General features: G+C 48.6%; 6 protein-coding genes across 6 annotated transcripts, besides 3 other annotated features; all 6 read right to left on the reverse strand.

Moving 5' to 3' along the window:
- Positions 1-3,531: part of a sequence feature (sequence corresponds to BAC RPCI93-28C22) that runs on past the window's edge.
- Positions 281-315: a microsatellite.
- On the reverse strand, positions 498-2,357 carry Tb927.3.4040 (hypothetical protein, conserved; the record flags this gene model as incomplete). Its single annotated transcript, XM_838903.1, has 1 exon — positions 498-2,357. One exon carries the CDS (start codon positions 2,355-2,357, stop codon positions 498-500), a length of 1,860 nt encoding a protein of 619 aa, XP_843996.1.
- On the reverse strand, positions 2,895-3,392 carry Tb927.3.4050 (hypothetical protein, conserved; the record flags this gene model as incomplete). The annotated part of the gene is made up of 1 exon (XM_838904.1): positions 2,895-3,392. One exon carries the CDS (start codon positions 3,390-3,392, stop codon positions 2,895-2,897), a length of 498 nt encoding a protein of 165 aa, XP_843997.1.
- Positions 3,532-15,213: part of a sequence feature (sequence corresponds to BAC RPCI93-26J7) that runs on past the window's edge.
- On the reverse strand, positions 3,670-6,240 carry Tb927.3.4060 (hypothetical protein, conserved; the record flags this gene model as incomplete). The annotated part of the gene is made up of 1 exon (XM_838905.1): positions 3,670-6,240. The coding sequence occupies one exon, from the start codon at positions 6,238-6,240 to the stop codon at positions 3,670-3,672; it is 2,571 nt and encodes an 856-aa protein (XP_843998.1).
- Tb927.3.4070 (hypothetical protein, conserved) lies at positions 8,504-10,261 on the reverse strand (the record flags this gene model as incomplete). The annotated part of the gene is made up of 1 exon (XM_838906.1): positions 8,504-10,261. The coding sequence occupies one exon, from the start codon at positions 10,259-10,261 to the stop codon at positions 8,504-8,506; it is 1,758 nt and encodes a 585-aa protein (XP_843999.1).
- Tb927.3.4080 (hypothetical protein, conserved) lies at positions 10,801-12,516 on the reverse strand (the record flags this gene model as incomplete). The annotated part of the gene is made up of 1 exon (XM_838907.1): positions 10,801-12,516. One exon carries the CDS (start codon positions 12,514-12,516, stop codon positions 10,801-10,803), a length of 1,716 nt encoding a protein of 571 aa, XP_844000.1.
- On the reverse strand, positions 13,101-14,852 carry Tb927.3.4090 (hypothetical protein, conserved; the record flags this gene model as incomplete). Its single annotated transcript, XM_838908.1, has 1 exon — positions 13,101-14,852. The coding sequence occupies one exon, from the start codon at positions 14,850-14,852 to the stop codon at positions 13,101-13,103; it is 1,752 nt and encodes a 583-aa protein (XP_844001.1).

The following is a 15,213-nucleotide window of genomic DNA, read 5'->3' on the forward strand; positions in this document are numbered from 1 at the left end:
TTCTTTTCTTTTTCACCCTCTCATTCACACACAACGCCAAGGAACGCTGTTAATCCCTTCTCTGAAAAGAGTCAGCACGCGCAGCCTACACACAAGCATAGAGCCTACCCCCTCAATAAAAGGGAGAGGGATGGAGGAAACGAGATCACGTATTGACTGTAGCCACGGATTTCCGATGAGTTATGCCGCTGGCCTCTCATTCTTTCCTCTTCACTCTGTTTCCTCCTCCCTTTTCTCCATCTCCCCTATCTTCGTTCCCTTTGCGCACTGCCACTCCGCCATATATATATATATATATATATATATATATACATACGTGTGTGTATGCGTGCGCAAGTTCACCCACCCGCTATTCCTAACAGAGGAAAACAACACACCCCACTAATCATACCCAGTCGCCCAGCAGGCCACACTCGCATGGTCGAAAATAAATCGCGAATTAAAAATAAAAAAAGATATAAAAGAATGCATGCGTGGGGAGGGAAGGGTGCTGAATACTAAATGAAGAAGCATGGAATAGCTACCTTCGACATCGCCGTTGCCCGCACAGCGGCATCTGTGACGGCTCGCGGCATATACAAATACTCGCGGAGATGCAGCAGTTCCTCGAACATTGCTTTGCTGAGATCACTGTCCAGAAACCCAAACATATTCGGGATGAAAACGGTTTCGGCCTTTAGACTATAGGCGAGCGCCAGCACTTCCTCCGCCTTCGCAGGCCCTTTGAGGGAGCTGAACATGGCGTACACACAAACAGCGGCCAGCGGGTTCAATTCTTGAGACTCGCCTTTCCCCGCTCCTCCTGGGCGCAGCCGCAATACGACAACATCTGTAATCCCACCGCCTGTTGACGGTCTGTGTACAAACGAAGACAAACCTTCCCCCACAATGGACGTGAGGAGGTCATCTACGGACTGGGTGAGGTAAGCCACATCAAACAAAGTTTCCGCCTGAGAGGTGATAAAGCTGTGCAGATGGTGTAACTGCTCGGTGTTCTTACGATCAACGAGTTCCCATCTGGCACAACGACCGGCATTATCACAAAAAGATTTAGTAAGTGCATTTTTAGTGATAATATCTGCACGGAGTACGTCATCGTACTGGAAAAAGTCGGGAAAAACTTCCGTAGCATACCGCCTCTTGAAGACGTGGCCGGGTGCTATAGACCTTCTCGACCACTTCACCAAACCAACGGCCGGAATGGGGAGCTGAAGGTAACTGCGGAATACGGCAGTTGTTGCCCCACTGCTCAGCAGAAGTTTGTGCATCTCCTCCAGAAGCAGCGGCGTACGGTTGGCGCCTCTCAGAGCCGGGTGAAGCGCCAACTGCGTTATCAAAAAGGGGTTCTCAATACGAGCACCACCACTCTTGAGTGCGACGGAACCACCTAAAGGCACAGCCATGACCAAACCAGAAATGTCCTCCTCTTTTCCGTCACCGTTATTCGGCTTCCGTAAGGCGCCAACTACTTTTGCACGCGGGAGAACAGCTGCAGTAACTGCTGGCTCAGCAGGGGGAAGCCAACTATGGAAACCATGCCCCTCCTGCGCAAGCTCCAACCCACTCAACCCGCGGAGGATCAAACTGTGGTGGGCATCCGTCAGCTGAGAGACGGTAATATCAGCACTAGCCGTGGCTGAGGCGGTACGCTCCGCTTTCCAAAATGCTCGCGGCCTGGAGTTTTCCTCAATAGGTGGGGCTGGCTTTGTCATCGTGAACCGAGGTGGCGGGACGGCAAACAACTCAAGTACCTCTTCATAGCTTTTAACAAGATCCGCTGCCTGGGGAAACGTCTCAGCCAAAAGCTTCACGACGTCATTGTACTGATTCAGTGTCGCAATGTCCACTGGGGTCATTTTCTTTTCGTCCGTTGTGAAGGGAACATTGCTATCAATGAGGTGCTGAAGCAATGCAATATTTCCACTGTCCGCAGCGTAATGCATCGCGTTCCTTCCGTGGTTGTCCCTGAAAGTGGTGGGATCGGCGGAGGTAAGAGCAGCAAACTCCCTGAAGGAAACAAGGTCCCCCATCTTGGCCAAACGCAACAACTCGAAATCTCCCACTATGCCCCGTCTCACGCATGGACTAGTTTCTAATGTGTGGCCCAATGGCTCCTCCATCGGTTCAGCAAACATACACACTCCAGCCGCATTTTCAGCTCCCGTAAAAAAGTCTTCGTCAGAATCATTGCTACACTCGGAGCCCTCATCATACCCGGGAACGTCTTCCTGCTGTTCATGTTGTTGGGCTCCTGCTGAAGCAGTTGAAGGGTGACCCCTCCCTTCCAGTTCGGAGCGCAGCTCACGCAGGCGAGCTTCCTTTGCTTTACGCTCCTCATCAGTCAATGGCGTCTGCATCGCTTGTGAGTTTCCACTTTTGCTTTTCGTCGTGTATTCGCCCCCTCTTTGTTTTTTTTAAATTTATCTATCTGATAACTTAAATGCTGCACAGGCGTTGTTCAAACCACGCGGTAGTTACACAGCCAACCCTAAATGGGAGTTAGGGAAGGACAAAGAAAAAAACAAAACGTCTTCCTAGCGCCCACAAACGAGCACAATCCCTTCTCACCCTCTTACGCCTTCTTTTATTTTCTTTCCATGTATGCGATGTAGCGAATAGCAAAAGAAAAAAAAGAAAGTCATGAGAGGGAAAAAAAAACAAGTGGACGCTTGGGGAAAAAACAGTGCACAAGAGCATGGCAATGGTTGAACCCAACCGTGAAATGCTCAGGGTCGACGTAAAGGCACACCGCTGGCACCGACGGTCGTCAGCGCTTTGAAAACTCACACAGTCACCTCACACACGGAAAAGAGAATTGGAATCAGTCCACCAGGGAGTTGCTGCACTGTCTCACGTTCACTACACCCGGCAAACAAAGTTCGCACCGACGGATATCAACCACTGCCGACCGATGAGCAAAACTTCTCGTTCTTTAGGCGTTCGGCCGGTGCGGTGATGGTGGTGGCACCGGGGACGTACGGTGTGTACTCAGGTGAAGGGACCGGCTCCACCGCCTCCAACAAAATATTAAGCGCTACAAGAAGTAGGGCTGCAGCAGCTGCGAAACCCCATACTATGTTCCAGTTGGTGAATTTGTCTGCGTCAACAAGCTGTTGCTCTACCGCGGCCTGCTCCCTGATGCGAACCGCCTCCGAGCCAAGCTTCACACCGCCATGGCGTCGACTCACCTCCACCTTCTCTGGATTCCGCCACTTCTTAGGACACGTGTTGTGCTCAATGAAGGCACATTTCGAACAAATAAGAGGGGCTGAAGGCGACGAACCGGCAAAGGCAGCAGCGCTGCCGCCGCCTCTGCTGCGCAACAAGCCACGCGGCACCAGGAAACCAGTCGTGCACGTGGCTAAGCAGCAACCTGCATAGCTCGAAAACATTAATAACGCCCCAACGAGAGTGCAAGCCCACCAATACGCGTGCAACAGTCTGTCGCACCTGCAGCCAGAGTCCAAGCGGGCAAAACATCGGATAATTAAGCGGGGAAAACGGTAGAGGGGAAAAGAAAGAGGATATCCTGCTGTAAACCGATACCAGTTTCACAAAATGGAAAACACGAAGTGATATTTAAACAACCAATAAACAACGGCTGGGCGTGGGTGGGAGAAAATTTTCTCTTCTTGCTACGCTTGCATCTTACAATTTTAAGCGAACAAATCAGGGAGAGCTGCAGCATTGCTTCGCAATGCGTGAGCCGAACTGTATCGCACGCTTTTGCAGCCGTACAACGTCGCCAAGTCCCAATAGCGCGGCACAGCGCCGCAAAATTTTCTTGTCTCCTACACCGGGTGTGCCACCAGCCCCTGTAAAGCTACAGACCGACGACACGGCCAGTTCCAGCACCGAATCATCCACCGCCCCTGCTGAAGTGACACCAGTTTCATCAGATGGCGTGTGGTGGTCGCTAGAGACAAGATGCTGGTGCGCCCCCGCCACCACTGCACCAAGCACGGCAAGTACTCCCTCATCCAGATAAGGATATCGACCCTCCCTACCACTGTCACTCACCACCCGGTCGTCCCTGCCGAGATTGCGTTCCCATAGCCGTGAAAAGTCGTGATCAAGTTCTCCAACAAGGCCGCGAATACCACGGCGCTCAAAAGCTCGACGGTGCCGCGTATAACCACCGAGGGTTTCGTCAGCACCCATCCCGAGCAACAGGACACGAGCTTCACATTCGTATTCTTCGACGCAGTAACCGAGCGGTGAATCTTCCTCGGTGATTTGCAGCCATTTAGCAGGCCGCGTGCGCTGTACCCGCGCCACGTCCTCATCCCGAACAAGCCTTATAGCCTTCGACGGTGCTTCGTTTCCTTTCGCGAACGCAACCAAACCAGCAAGTGATGCGTCATTCAAGTACTGTCCAAGTTTCTTGTAGCCGTACTGCGACAGCGTGGGGCGGAGCGCAGCGGCGTACTCTTTCCCTAGTGTCGACAAGAGAACGGGAGCAGTTGCGCATTCCCCACCAGACGCCTCCAACTCTTCTATCATGACATCGATTAAAGGGGAAAACTTCGCAAATTTGCCACCGACTTCGTGACCAGACTCCATATCTGTGTTGGCGTCAGAGTTAGCCCCCCCTTCTGATAGTCGATATAGCTTGTGCCGCAATTGATACGCCTTTCTTGCGGCAAGTTGCTCCGCAACCTGGCTGTCTTGCGTGATGCGTTGCATGCGACCCCGACCCCGTGCAGCGTGCCATAGCGCGGTACCGATACTGATGTCAATATCGGTGTCTTTGGGAAATATGAGTCGTCGTATATGCGCATCATCGCTACCAACAGGCACGTCAATCAGTACTAACCTCCACTCCCTCTGCGCCTGCGTTGCCGCCCCAACCGTTCCGTTAGCCTTATCGTTGGGTTCAACTGCCGGAAGCTGAAGAAGTTGCTCAACTGCGTTAAACGTTGCAAGCCTATCCGGTGTCAGTTCCGGGGCATCTCCGAAGGCCACGTTGATTAGTTCTATAGGCGTCGCTGTCGGCAAGACATAGTGGGCGATAGCGGCCAATATAGTGCTATCGATGCCCCCTGAGAACAAAACACCAATGGGCGTGGCCGTATCACCACCACAGTGATCGGCGCGTACACGCACTGAAACTGCCTCCCATAGGGCCGACAAATAGCTTGATGCAGCCCACATGCCGAACGCTGTCAATTCCTGCATCACGGCGTGGTGGGATATCCTGCCTTTGTTCAAAAGGTACCTCAGCGTGTGCGGGTATTCTTCCTCCCTTCTGTTCAGCAACTGCGCTTGTACACCGCATGGTGGACGCACCAAAGGGTGGGCACAGTGACTCAATTTCCATGGGTAATGCGCCAACGACGATCCAACATTCGAGACCGCTGCCGCACTGAGAGTGAATAAGCCCGTGTTTGGGAGCTCCTTCCAACAGCCGAACCGCAAGGAAGAGCAACCGTCCGCTGTAGGTGTATTATCCCCGTCGGTTCCCAAAACACCGTTTTCATTGTGGGTATCATTGCATTCGTACTTGCACCGCTTCCTTAGCCCCGACAGTCCGCTTCCTGCCGCGCAGTGGCCATCGTGTTCCACAGCAACGGAAGATATAACAAATTCCACCACCGATCCGCATTCTGCCGACGCGGCCGTCGCTGCATGCGTCAGAAGTGATCGCCTCCCCAGTGGGTCTCGACCAAACATGAAAAGGTGCAGCAAATGAGCGTAGTAGACAAAGGCGAAGGGTCCTTTCACTTCCGTTTCCAGGAAACTCACACACAATTCTGCGAATGCAGCCTGCGCTACACTTAAGTTGTCTGCACGTACATGGTTGTCACCGAATGTGCAGTCCTGGGAGATCGCGCTGCATTCACGCTCAAGCTGAAACAAGCGGTTGCCAATGGCAGCGGTATCCGAACCACACGGTGCCAGCTGTATGCTGCCGCCGAACACCTCCCCGTTCCATTGAAGAAATGACGGGCAAGTTGACTGATCACCACCGTTGCATTCGGTTACGAGGGACTCACTTCCTAATAGTAAAGGCTGCACCACTGGCTCGCTACCACCACGCAGTCGAAGTACGCCACTGGCAGCCTCCACAAATACATGTGCATTAACATGTCTCTTCAGCACTGACCAGGCGTCGTGTCCACGTCGACGTACCGCCTCGAAGAGGGAAGTGCGTGACACATTGCCCTTTTTGCATAGTTTCACGTGGTAGTCATCATCTCTTACGTGCTGCGCATGAATTACGCAACCGATGCCACACATTCGCAGCCTTCTTTCTCCCATGTACGCACACGAATATGTAGACACAAAGAAAAAGAAAGGGGTGCAGACATTAAAGCAAAAGGAAGGAGAACTGGGATGCATTCACGCCAGTAACGGACAGTCCTGTGGTTACATGCAGCAATGCACAGGTAACAAGTGCATCAAGAGACGGCCCAGAGGCGAAATTAGATAGACAAAGTCAGAACATGGAACCAAAAAAAAAAAACAGTACCAAAACGACGATATACAAACATATGGTTATTTATGCATGTATTACATGTTAAACCAAATTAATTATACAAGCCGTTTTTATATCCTTACCATTAGTAGCTCCAAAGGTGAACCCATTACCTTTCCATCAGAAACACAATGTCGTATCTAATTATAAGTTGCAAAAGCAACGTCACTGCGAGGTCCACCCCCACATCCGGGTTTAAGAACCATAACAGTGACAGCAAATCACGCGAATCACTAAATATTAGCACCGTGTAAGCAACAAATAGCGCGGATATAAACGCATCCGGTAGGTGAAGTGCATCAGAAAAGTGGGCAGGCAGCCGATTCACGTCATTTTTCCACCAACTAAAACACACACGGCAAAACATAACATGAAAATAAAGAAGCAGCCTTGGCACCACCTTGTGGATAAAATGAGGGAGGAAACAGTTCGTGGATCCACAATACAATACTGAGGTAATGCATTTGGAACACGCCACTCATTAACGTTCACCGAAGAAGCAAGAGGCAGTAAAGCCGGCATGACTACGAAAAAAAAAAAGAAACGAAATAGCCGTTCCCAGCCAGAGTGGCACACTTCAAAACATGACACAATGCATCCTCCCTCACTTGCCAAAGTAAGAGCAGGAAGATCGAGAATTACAGAATGTACGATGCTCGAATAAAATTGCCATTTACAAGTTTACGTACCCTTTTCTCTTTGTTATTTCCCTCTTTTTAATCACATATCAGCTGCTTACCATCATTTTATTCCTTAGACCTTCCAGAATCCTCACACCCCACGCCCCTTTAAGGTTAAGGGACATTAATAAACAATTTTTGAGCATAAGCAGTTCCAGCGGAGGACTCAAGAGCCTCAAAAGGCCATCCCACTAACCTATAAATTCCACACCTCAAGTGTCAACAGCAGCTTTTCCAAACACACACACAAACACAAAAAAAAAACGGAGCAGTGGGAACGCCAATGAGCAGGAAATACGAAAAATGGAATAAACAGCGAGAGACTGCAACCAGACAGCACACGACAACCATTCAAAACGTATTTAAAAAACATTATATATTCATTCCCACTACCTTTACACAACAACAATATCAGCAATATATCCACAACAAGATTTCGAAATTTATACAACAAAACACAGAATAAAAGGAAAAAAATATATACATATGTATAAGCTACGCAAAGAAAAAAAAAGTACATGTAAAAAGGATTATAAACAGATCATTAATAAAAAAACTAAGGCCAAATAAACATACTACACACCAGCATAATTGATGAAAACGAGAACCGTAACACAGACTCAATTAACAAAACAGCAACTTACAATACAAGAGATCAACGACACAAAACATTTTGTTCACCCGAAACGTTACGTCTCCCGCAGATGTGTCGCAAAAACGGAGAATCCGTAAGTCGATGATACAACAAGACCAGCATAAACTCCTGCCATCAGCATGCGTACTCGCGCAAGGTCATCGACAAGGTAAACCATAACTGCAGGGACTGCGGGTCGGTTTGTTCTGAGTGGAAGTGCGCAAGTAGTAGCTCTATTTTACTCTTTGTGTGGAAACATTTGTCAGGTAAAGAAGAAAAATGAGTAATAAGAGTGTTAGAAAAGGAATCCATAGAGAGGTAAAGGGAAGCACTGATATGTATCACTGCCGTGTTGCAACGGCTTCGTGACGGAAAAAACAAAGGTTTCGCAGAGACTGGGAAACTGACCACGTAAAATCATTCAAATAGCGTTTTATTTTTACCACAAGGTGGAAGAGCGAAACGTGGCTACCTGCTCACACGAACAAAACACTCTAAGGTAAAACAAAATCCGCCCATCAACCACTAAGAGTGATCAAATGGCACACCCTCTTGCTTGCAAGAAGCAACACAATGTGGGAGTGAGGAGCAATTATTATATTGATTAGTAGTCACATCAAGGATAAATTCAACGTAACAAGATTTATGAGATAGAGGCAAATGCATATTTTCAATTTAGAGTTCAGGTACGGCAACAGCTGTAAAACAACCCTACTGCTGCGCTGCTCCGCCACTGTGTGAGCCCCCTTCATTTGGCTGCCCCGCATCCTCTGTAACAGGAGCAGCGACACCACTCATCTCATCAGCTGGCTCATTACACCTGTTCTGCTCAGCATTAATGAAACGCGAAAATCTGAAGTGGACAATCGCTGCAGCGATTACTGCCACAATATTGACACCCATCAGTATGAGCATCTGGTTTTTGACACACGAAGGGTTTTTACACTCGGGTTTCGTACCAAGCTTCTCAGCCTCAGCATCGTACATACCACCGAACATGAAGAGGTTGAGCGCTATCGTTGACACAATTCCGGAGGAAAAGCCGAAGTTATAGTGCTTTCCCAAATCCTGTGAATACATTATACGAAACGCAAGCACAACACTTCCCCAACCTGCTCCGTTACCCAGCGACCCAAGGAAGAAAGGAAGGATCAGCGCGTTAGCGGGAAGCAACGCGAAGAGCAGGAAGGCGATGCACAACATCAGAGGGCAAAATGGGAGCGCAATTGTTGTGGGAAACGTTTTAAGCCCCTCTCGCTGCCGCCGTGTCAGCACCATATCCAGATATCCCATAGACATGCGACCAACAGCACTGCCAACAGATATCATGGTGATATACAGTGTTAGAGTGGAGCTTTTCTTCTCACCGTAACTTTTGCTCTCATAAATTTGTGCAGCGTTCATCTGCATGACGACCGCAGTACCCCACACGCCGAAGCATGTAAGCCACATGCACCAAAGATCCACGGTAAGCAAGTGCTGCCAGAAGGACCCGCTGTACTGCGGCAATGGCTTCACCTCGTTCTTCGTTGTAGCTACCGCTGATTCGGTCACAACATCCTCCAGTGCCTCTCCAATTGTGTCCATATCCGTAGGGCGCACTGGAGTATATCGTCCAAGCCATTGAAACGGCAACGCAACGACACAAAATGATGCCATCATGAGCACTGCAATAATCGAAAAGGCCAAATAGGCAGCCGGAGGAAGCTTTACATATCCACCAATGAGTGATTGTGTGGTGAGAAACAACAGCAGGCTGAGGACGAGTCCCACAGCTGTCTTCATCCTTCTGGGAGGCGCAGGCTGGTTCATGTATAACTGAAGTGTCTGCTGTCGCTTCGTCCACTCCTCTTCACTTAGCCGTTGCTTCCGCCACGCACAAGGAAAGTACATGGGAAGCCGAATGAGAACGAAGGCAATGAGTGACACGACCACCAACTGTATGGCAACAAAGTACGCGAAACCCGAGTAGTTGTTTTTTTCCACATCATCGGATGTGGTATCCTTAAACCACCCGTTGAAGTAAGCCATTAGCACTCCGGTACCGAGACCACCAATTGTCTTGGACACGAGCACAATGTAACCCCTGTCAAGTGGAAACTGCAGCATCAGTGGCATAACAGAACTTACATCCAAGATAGGAAATGCACAGTATACAAGGGCATTAAAAAAAGACAAAAGGCCAACGCCTGGACTCGCTATCTTTCTGTCGAAGGTGAGACCAAAAAGCAGGAAGCCCAAGAATCCAAGGAAACCAGCAATTGGCAGGACCACCATCGGACCAGCGTAATCGAACAGGGCGCCGCTGGGAAAACTGAAATACATAATGCAATTGCCAACGGTACTGATAGTTGTAACTTCAGTTTGTGTTAAATTGAGTTTTTTCTTCAGGAATGGCGTGAAAATCGAAAAGCAGTATGCCTTTGAGACACCCAACTCCGCATACATGCCTGACATCAGCATCCGCATACGGGCAAGGTCATCGACAAGGTAAACCATAACTGCAGGGACTGCGGGTCGGTTTGTTCTGAGTGGAAGTGCGCAAGTAGTAGCTCTATTTTACTCTTTGTGTGGAAACATTTGTCAGGTAAAGAAGAAAAATGAGTAATAAGAGTGTTAGAAAAGGAATCCATAGAGAGGTAAAGGGAAGCACTGATATGTATCACTGCCGTGTTGCAACGGCTTCGTGACGGAAAAAACAAAGGTTTCGCAGAGACTGGGAAACTGACCACGGAAAACCATTCAAATAGCGTTTCTAAACTGTCGTGCAGAAAAGAATGAAGTAAAGGTAGGACCGTTGTAGGAAATATATATTTCGTGAATTTGTTAAAAGAAAAAAAAACAACATCATAAAAAACGACAGATGGCAACACTACTCATGATAATGAAGCCGCCATTAAAAAAATAATGAAAAAAAAATAACGGTACAACGAAGTTTTGATTATAAAAGAAACCAAGCATAAAATATAACCCTACTGCACTCCCGTAATGTCACCGTGGTCACCTCCTTAATTTTCTTTTTCTGAATCCTCTGTAACAGGAGCAGCGACACCACTCATCTCATCAGCTGGCTCATTACACCTGTTCTGCTCAGCATTAATGAAACGCGAAAATCTGAAGTGGACAATCGCTGCACCGACCGCTGCCACAACATTGACACCCATCAGTATGAGCATCTGGTTTTTGACACACGAAGGTTGCTTACACTCGGGTTTCGTACCAAGCTTCTCAGCCTCAGCATCGTACATACCACCGAACATGAAGAGGTTGAGCGCTATCGTTGACACAATTCCGGAGGAAAAGCCGAAGTTATAGTGCTTTCCCAAATCCTGTGAATACATTATACGAAACGCAAGCACACCACTTCCCCAACCTGCTCCGTTACCCAAAGCCCCAAGGAAGAAAGGAAGGATCAGCGCGTTAGCGGGAAGCAACGCGAAGAGCAGGAAGGCGATGCACAACATCAGAGGGCAAAATGGGAGCGCAATTGTTGTGGGAAACGTTTTAAGCCCCTCTCGCTGCCGCCGTGTCAGCACCATATCCAGATATCCCATAGACATGCGACCAACAGCACTGCCAACAGACATCATGGTGATATACAGTGTTAGAGTGGAGCTTTTCTTCTCACCGTAACTTTTGCTCTCATAAATTTGGGCAGCGTTCATCTGCATGACAGTTCCAGTACCCCACATACCAAAGCATGTAAGCCACATGCACCAAAGATCCACGGTAAGCAAGTGCTGCCAGAAGGACCCACTGTACTGCGGCAATGGCTTCACCTCGTTCTTCGTTGTAGCCACCGCTGATTCGGTCACAACATCCTCCAGTGCCTCTCCAATTGTGTCCATATCCGTAGGGCGCACTGGAGTATATCGTCCAAGCCATTGAAACGGCAACGCAACGACACAAAATGATGCCATCATGAGCACTGCAATAATCGAAAAGGCCAAATAGGCAGCCGGAGGAAGCTTTACATATCCACCAATGAGTGATTGTGTGGTGAGAAACAACAGCAGGCTGAGGACGAGTCCCACAGCTATCTTCATCCTTCTGGGAGGCGCAGGCTGGTTCATGTATAACTGAAGTGTCTGCTGTCGCTTCGTCCACTCCTCTTCACTTAGCCGTTGCTTCCGCCACGCACAAGGAAAGTACATGGGCATGCGAGTTACGCTGAGAGCAATGAGTGACACGACCACCAACTGTATGGCAACAAAGTACGCGAAACCCGAGTAGTTGTTATTGCTCAAGTCATCGGATGTGGTATCCTTAAACCACCCGTTGAAGTAAGCCATTAGCACCCCGGTACCGAGACCACTGATTGTCTTGGACACGAGCACAACATAACCCCTGTCAAGTGGAAACTGCAGCATCAGTGGCATAATCGTCGAAACATCCAACCACGGCGTCCCCAGATAAAGAATAGCGTTAAAAGTGGAGAAGAGACCGACGCTGGGGTTCGCTATCTTTCCATCGAAGGTGAGGCCAAAAAGCAGGAAGCCCAAGAATCCAAGGAAACCAGCAATTGGCAGGACCACCATCGGACCAGCGTAATCGAACAGGGCACCACCAATAAAACTGCAGTAACCGATGCAATTGCCAACGGTACTGATAGTTGTAATGTCACTCTGTGAAAGACGATATTTCTCCCGCAGATGTGCCGCAAAAACAGAGAATCCGTAAGTCGATGATACAACAAGACCAGCATAAACTCCTGCCATCAGCATGCGTACTCGCGCAAGGTCATCGACAAGGTAAACCATAACTGCAGGGACTGCGGGTCGGTTTGTTCTGAGTGGAAGTGCGCAAGTAGTAGCTCTATTTTACTCTTTGTGTGGAAACATTTGTCAGGTAAAGAAGAAAAATGAGTAATAAGAGTGTTAGAAAAGGAATCCATAGAGAGGTAAAGGGAAGCACTGATATGTATCACTGCCGTGTTGCAACGGCTTCGTGACGGAAAAAACAAAGGTTTCGCAGAGACTGGGAAACTGACCACGTAAAATCATTCAAACAGCGTTTCTAAACTGTCGTGCAGTAAAGAATAAAGTAAAGGAAGAGCGAAACGTGGCTGCCTGCTCACACGAACAAAACACTCTAAGGTAAAACAAAATCCACCCATCAACCACTAAGAGTGATCAAACGGCACACCCTCTTGTTTGCAAGAAGCAACACAATGTGGGAGTGAGGAGCAATTATTATATTGATTAGTAGTCACATCAAGGATAAATTCAACGTAACAAGATTTATGAGATAGAGGCAAATGCATATTTTCAATTTAGAGTTCAGGTACGGCAACAGCTGTAAAACAACCCTACTGCTGCGCTGCTCCGCCACTGTGTGAGCCCCCTTCATTTGGCTGCCCCGCATCCTCTGTAACAGGAGCAGCGACACCACTCATCTCATCAGCTGGCTCATTACACCTGTTCTGCTCAGCATTAATGAAACGCGAAAATCTGAAGTGGACAATCGCTGCAGCGACCGCTGCCACAACATTGACACCCATCAGTATGAGCATCTGGTTTTTGACACACGAAGGGTTTTTACACTCGGGTTTCGTACCAAGCTTCTCAGCCTCAGCATCGTACATACCACCGAACATGAAGAGGTTGAGCGCTATTGTCGCTGCGACACCGGAGGAAAAGCCGAAGTTATAGTGCTTTCCCAAATCCTGTGAATACATTATACGAAACGCAAGCACACCACTTCCCCAACCTGCTCCGTTGCCCAAAGCCCCAAGGAAGAAAGGAAGGATCAGCGCGTTAGCGGGAAGCAACGCGAAGAGCAGGAAGGCGATGCACAACATCAGAGGGCAAAATGGGAGCGCAATTGTTGTGGGAAACGTTTTAAGCCCCTCTCGCTGCCGCCGTGTCAGCACCATATCCAGATATCCCATAGACATGCGACCAACAGCACTGCCAACAGACATCATGGTGATATACAGTGTTAGAGTGGAGCTTTTCTTCCCACCGTAACTTTTGCTCTCATAAATTTGGGCAGCGTTCATCTGCATGACAGTTCCAGTACCCCACATACCAAAGCATGTAAGCCACATGCACCAAAGATCCACGGTAAGCAAGTGCTGCCAGAAGGACCCACTGTACTGCGGCAATGGCTTCACCTCGTTCTTCGTTGTAGCTACCGCTGATTCGGTCACAACATCCTCCAGTGCCTCTCCAATTGTGTCCATATCCGTAGGGCGCACTGGAGTATATCGTCCAAGCCATTGAAACGGCAACGCAACGACACAAAATGATGCCATCATGAGCACTGCAATAATCGAAAAGGCCAAATAGGCAGCCGGAGGAAGCTTTACATATCCACCAATGAGTGATTGTGTGGTGAGAAACAACAGCAGGCTGAGGACGAGTCCCACAGCTATCTTCATCCTTCTGGGAGGCGCAGGCTGGTTCATGTATAACTGAAGTGTCTGCTGTCGCTTCGTCCACTCCTCTTCACTTAGCCGTTGCTTCCGCCACGCACAAGGAAAGTACATGGGCATGCGAGTTACGCTGAGAGCAATGAGTGACACGACCACCAACTGTATGGCAACAAAGTACGCGAAACCCGAGTAGTTGTTATTGCTCAAGTCATCGGATGTGGTATCCTTAAACCACCCGTTGAAGTAAGCCATTAGCACCCCGGTACCGAGACCACTGATTGTCTTGGACACGAGCACAACATAACCCCTGTCAAGTGGAAACTGCAGCATCAGTGGCATAATCGTCGAAACATCCAACCACGGCGTCCCCAGATAAAGAATAGCGTTAAAAGTGGAGAAGAGACCGACGCTGGGGTTCGCTATCTTTCCATCGAAGGTGAGGCCAAAAAGCAGGAAGCCCAAGAATCCAAGGAAACCAGCAATTGGCAGGACCACCATCGGACCAGCGTAATCGAACAGGGCACCACCAATAAAACTGCAGTAACCGATGCAATTGCCAACGGTACTGATAGTTGTAATTTCACTCTGTGAAAGACGATATTGCTTGCGCATGTAGACGGAAAAAAGGGAGAATCCGTAAGTCGATGATACAACAAGACCAGCATAAACTCCTGCCATCAGCATGCGTACTCGCGCAAGGTCATCGACAAGGTAAACCATAACTGCAGGGACTGCGGGTCGGTTTGTTCTGAGTGGAAGTGCGCAAGTAGTAGCTCTATTTTACTCTTTGTGTGGAAACATTTGTCAGGTAAAGAAGAAAAATGAGTAATAAGAGTGTTAGAAAAGGAATCCATAGAGAGGTAAAGGGAAGCACTGATATGTATCACTGCCGTGTTGCAACGGCTTCGTGACGGAAAAAACAAAGGTTTCGCAGAGACTGGGAAACTGACCACGTAAAATCATTCAAATAGCGTTTTATTTTTACCACAAAGTGGAAGAGAGAAAAAGAAGAGTTAGGAAAAAAAAAACGTTCGAAGACAGAAAA

This window comes from Trypanosoma brucei, chromosome 3 (assembly GCF_000002445.2).
Source record: "Trypanosoma brucei brucei TREU927 chromosome 3, complete sequence".
Taxonomy (NCBI): Eukaryota; Euglenozoa; class Kinetoplastea; order Trypanosomatida; family Trypanosomatidae; genus Trypanosoma; species Trypanosoma brucei.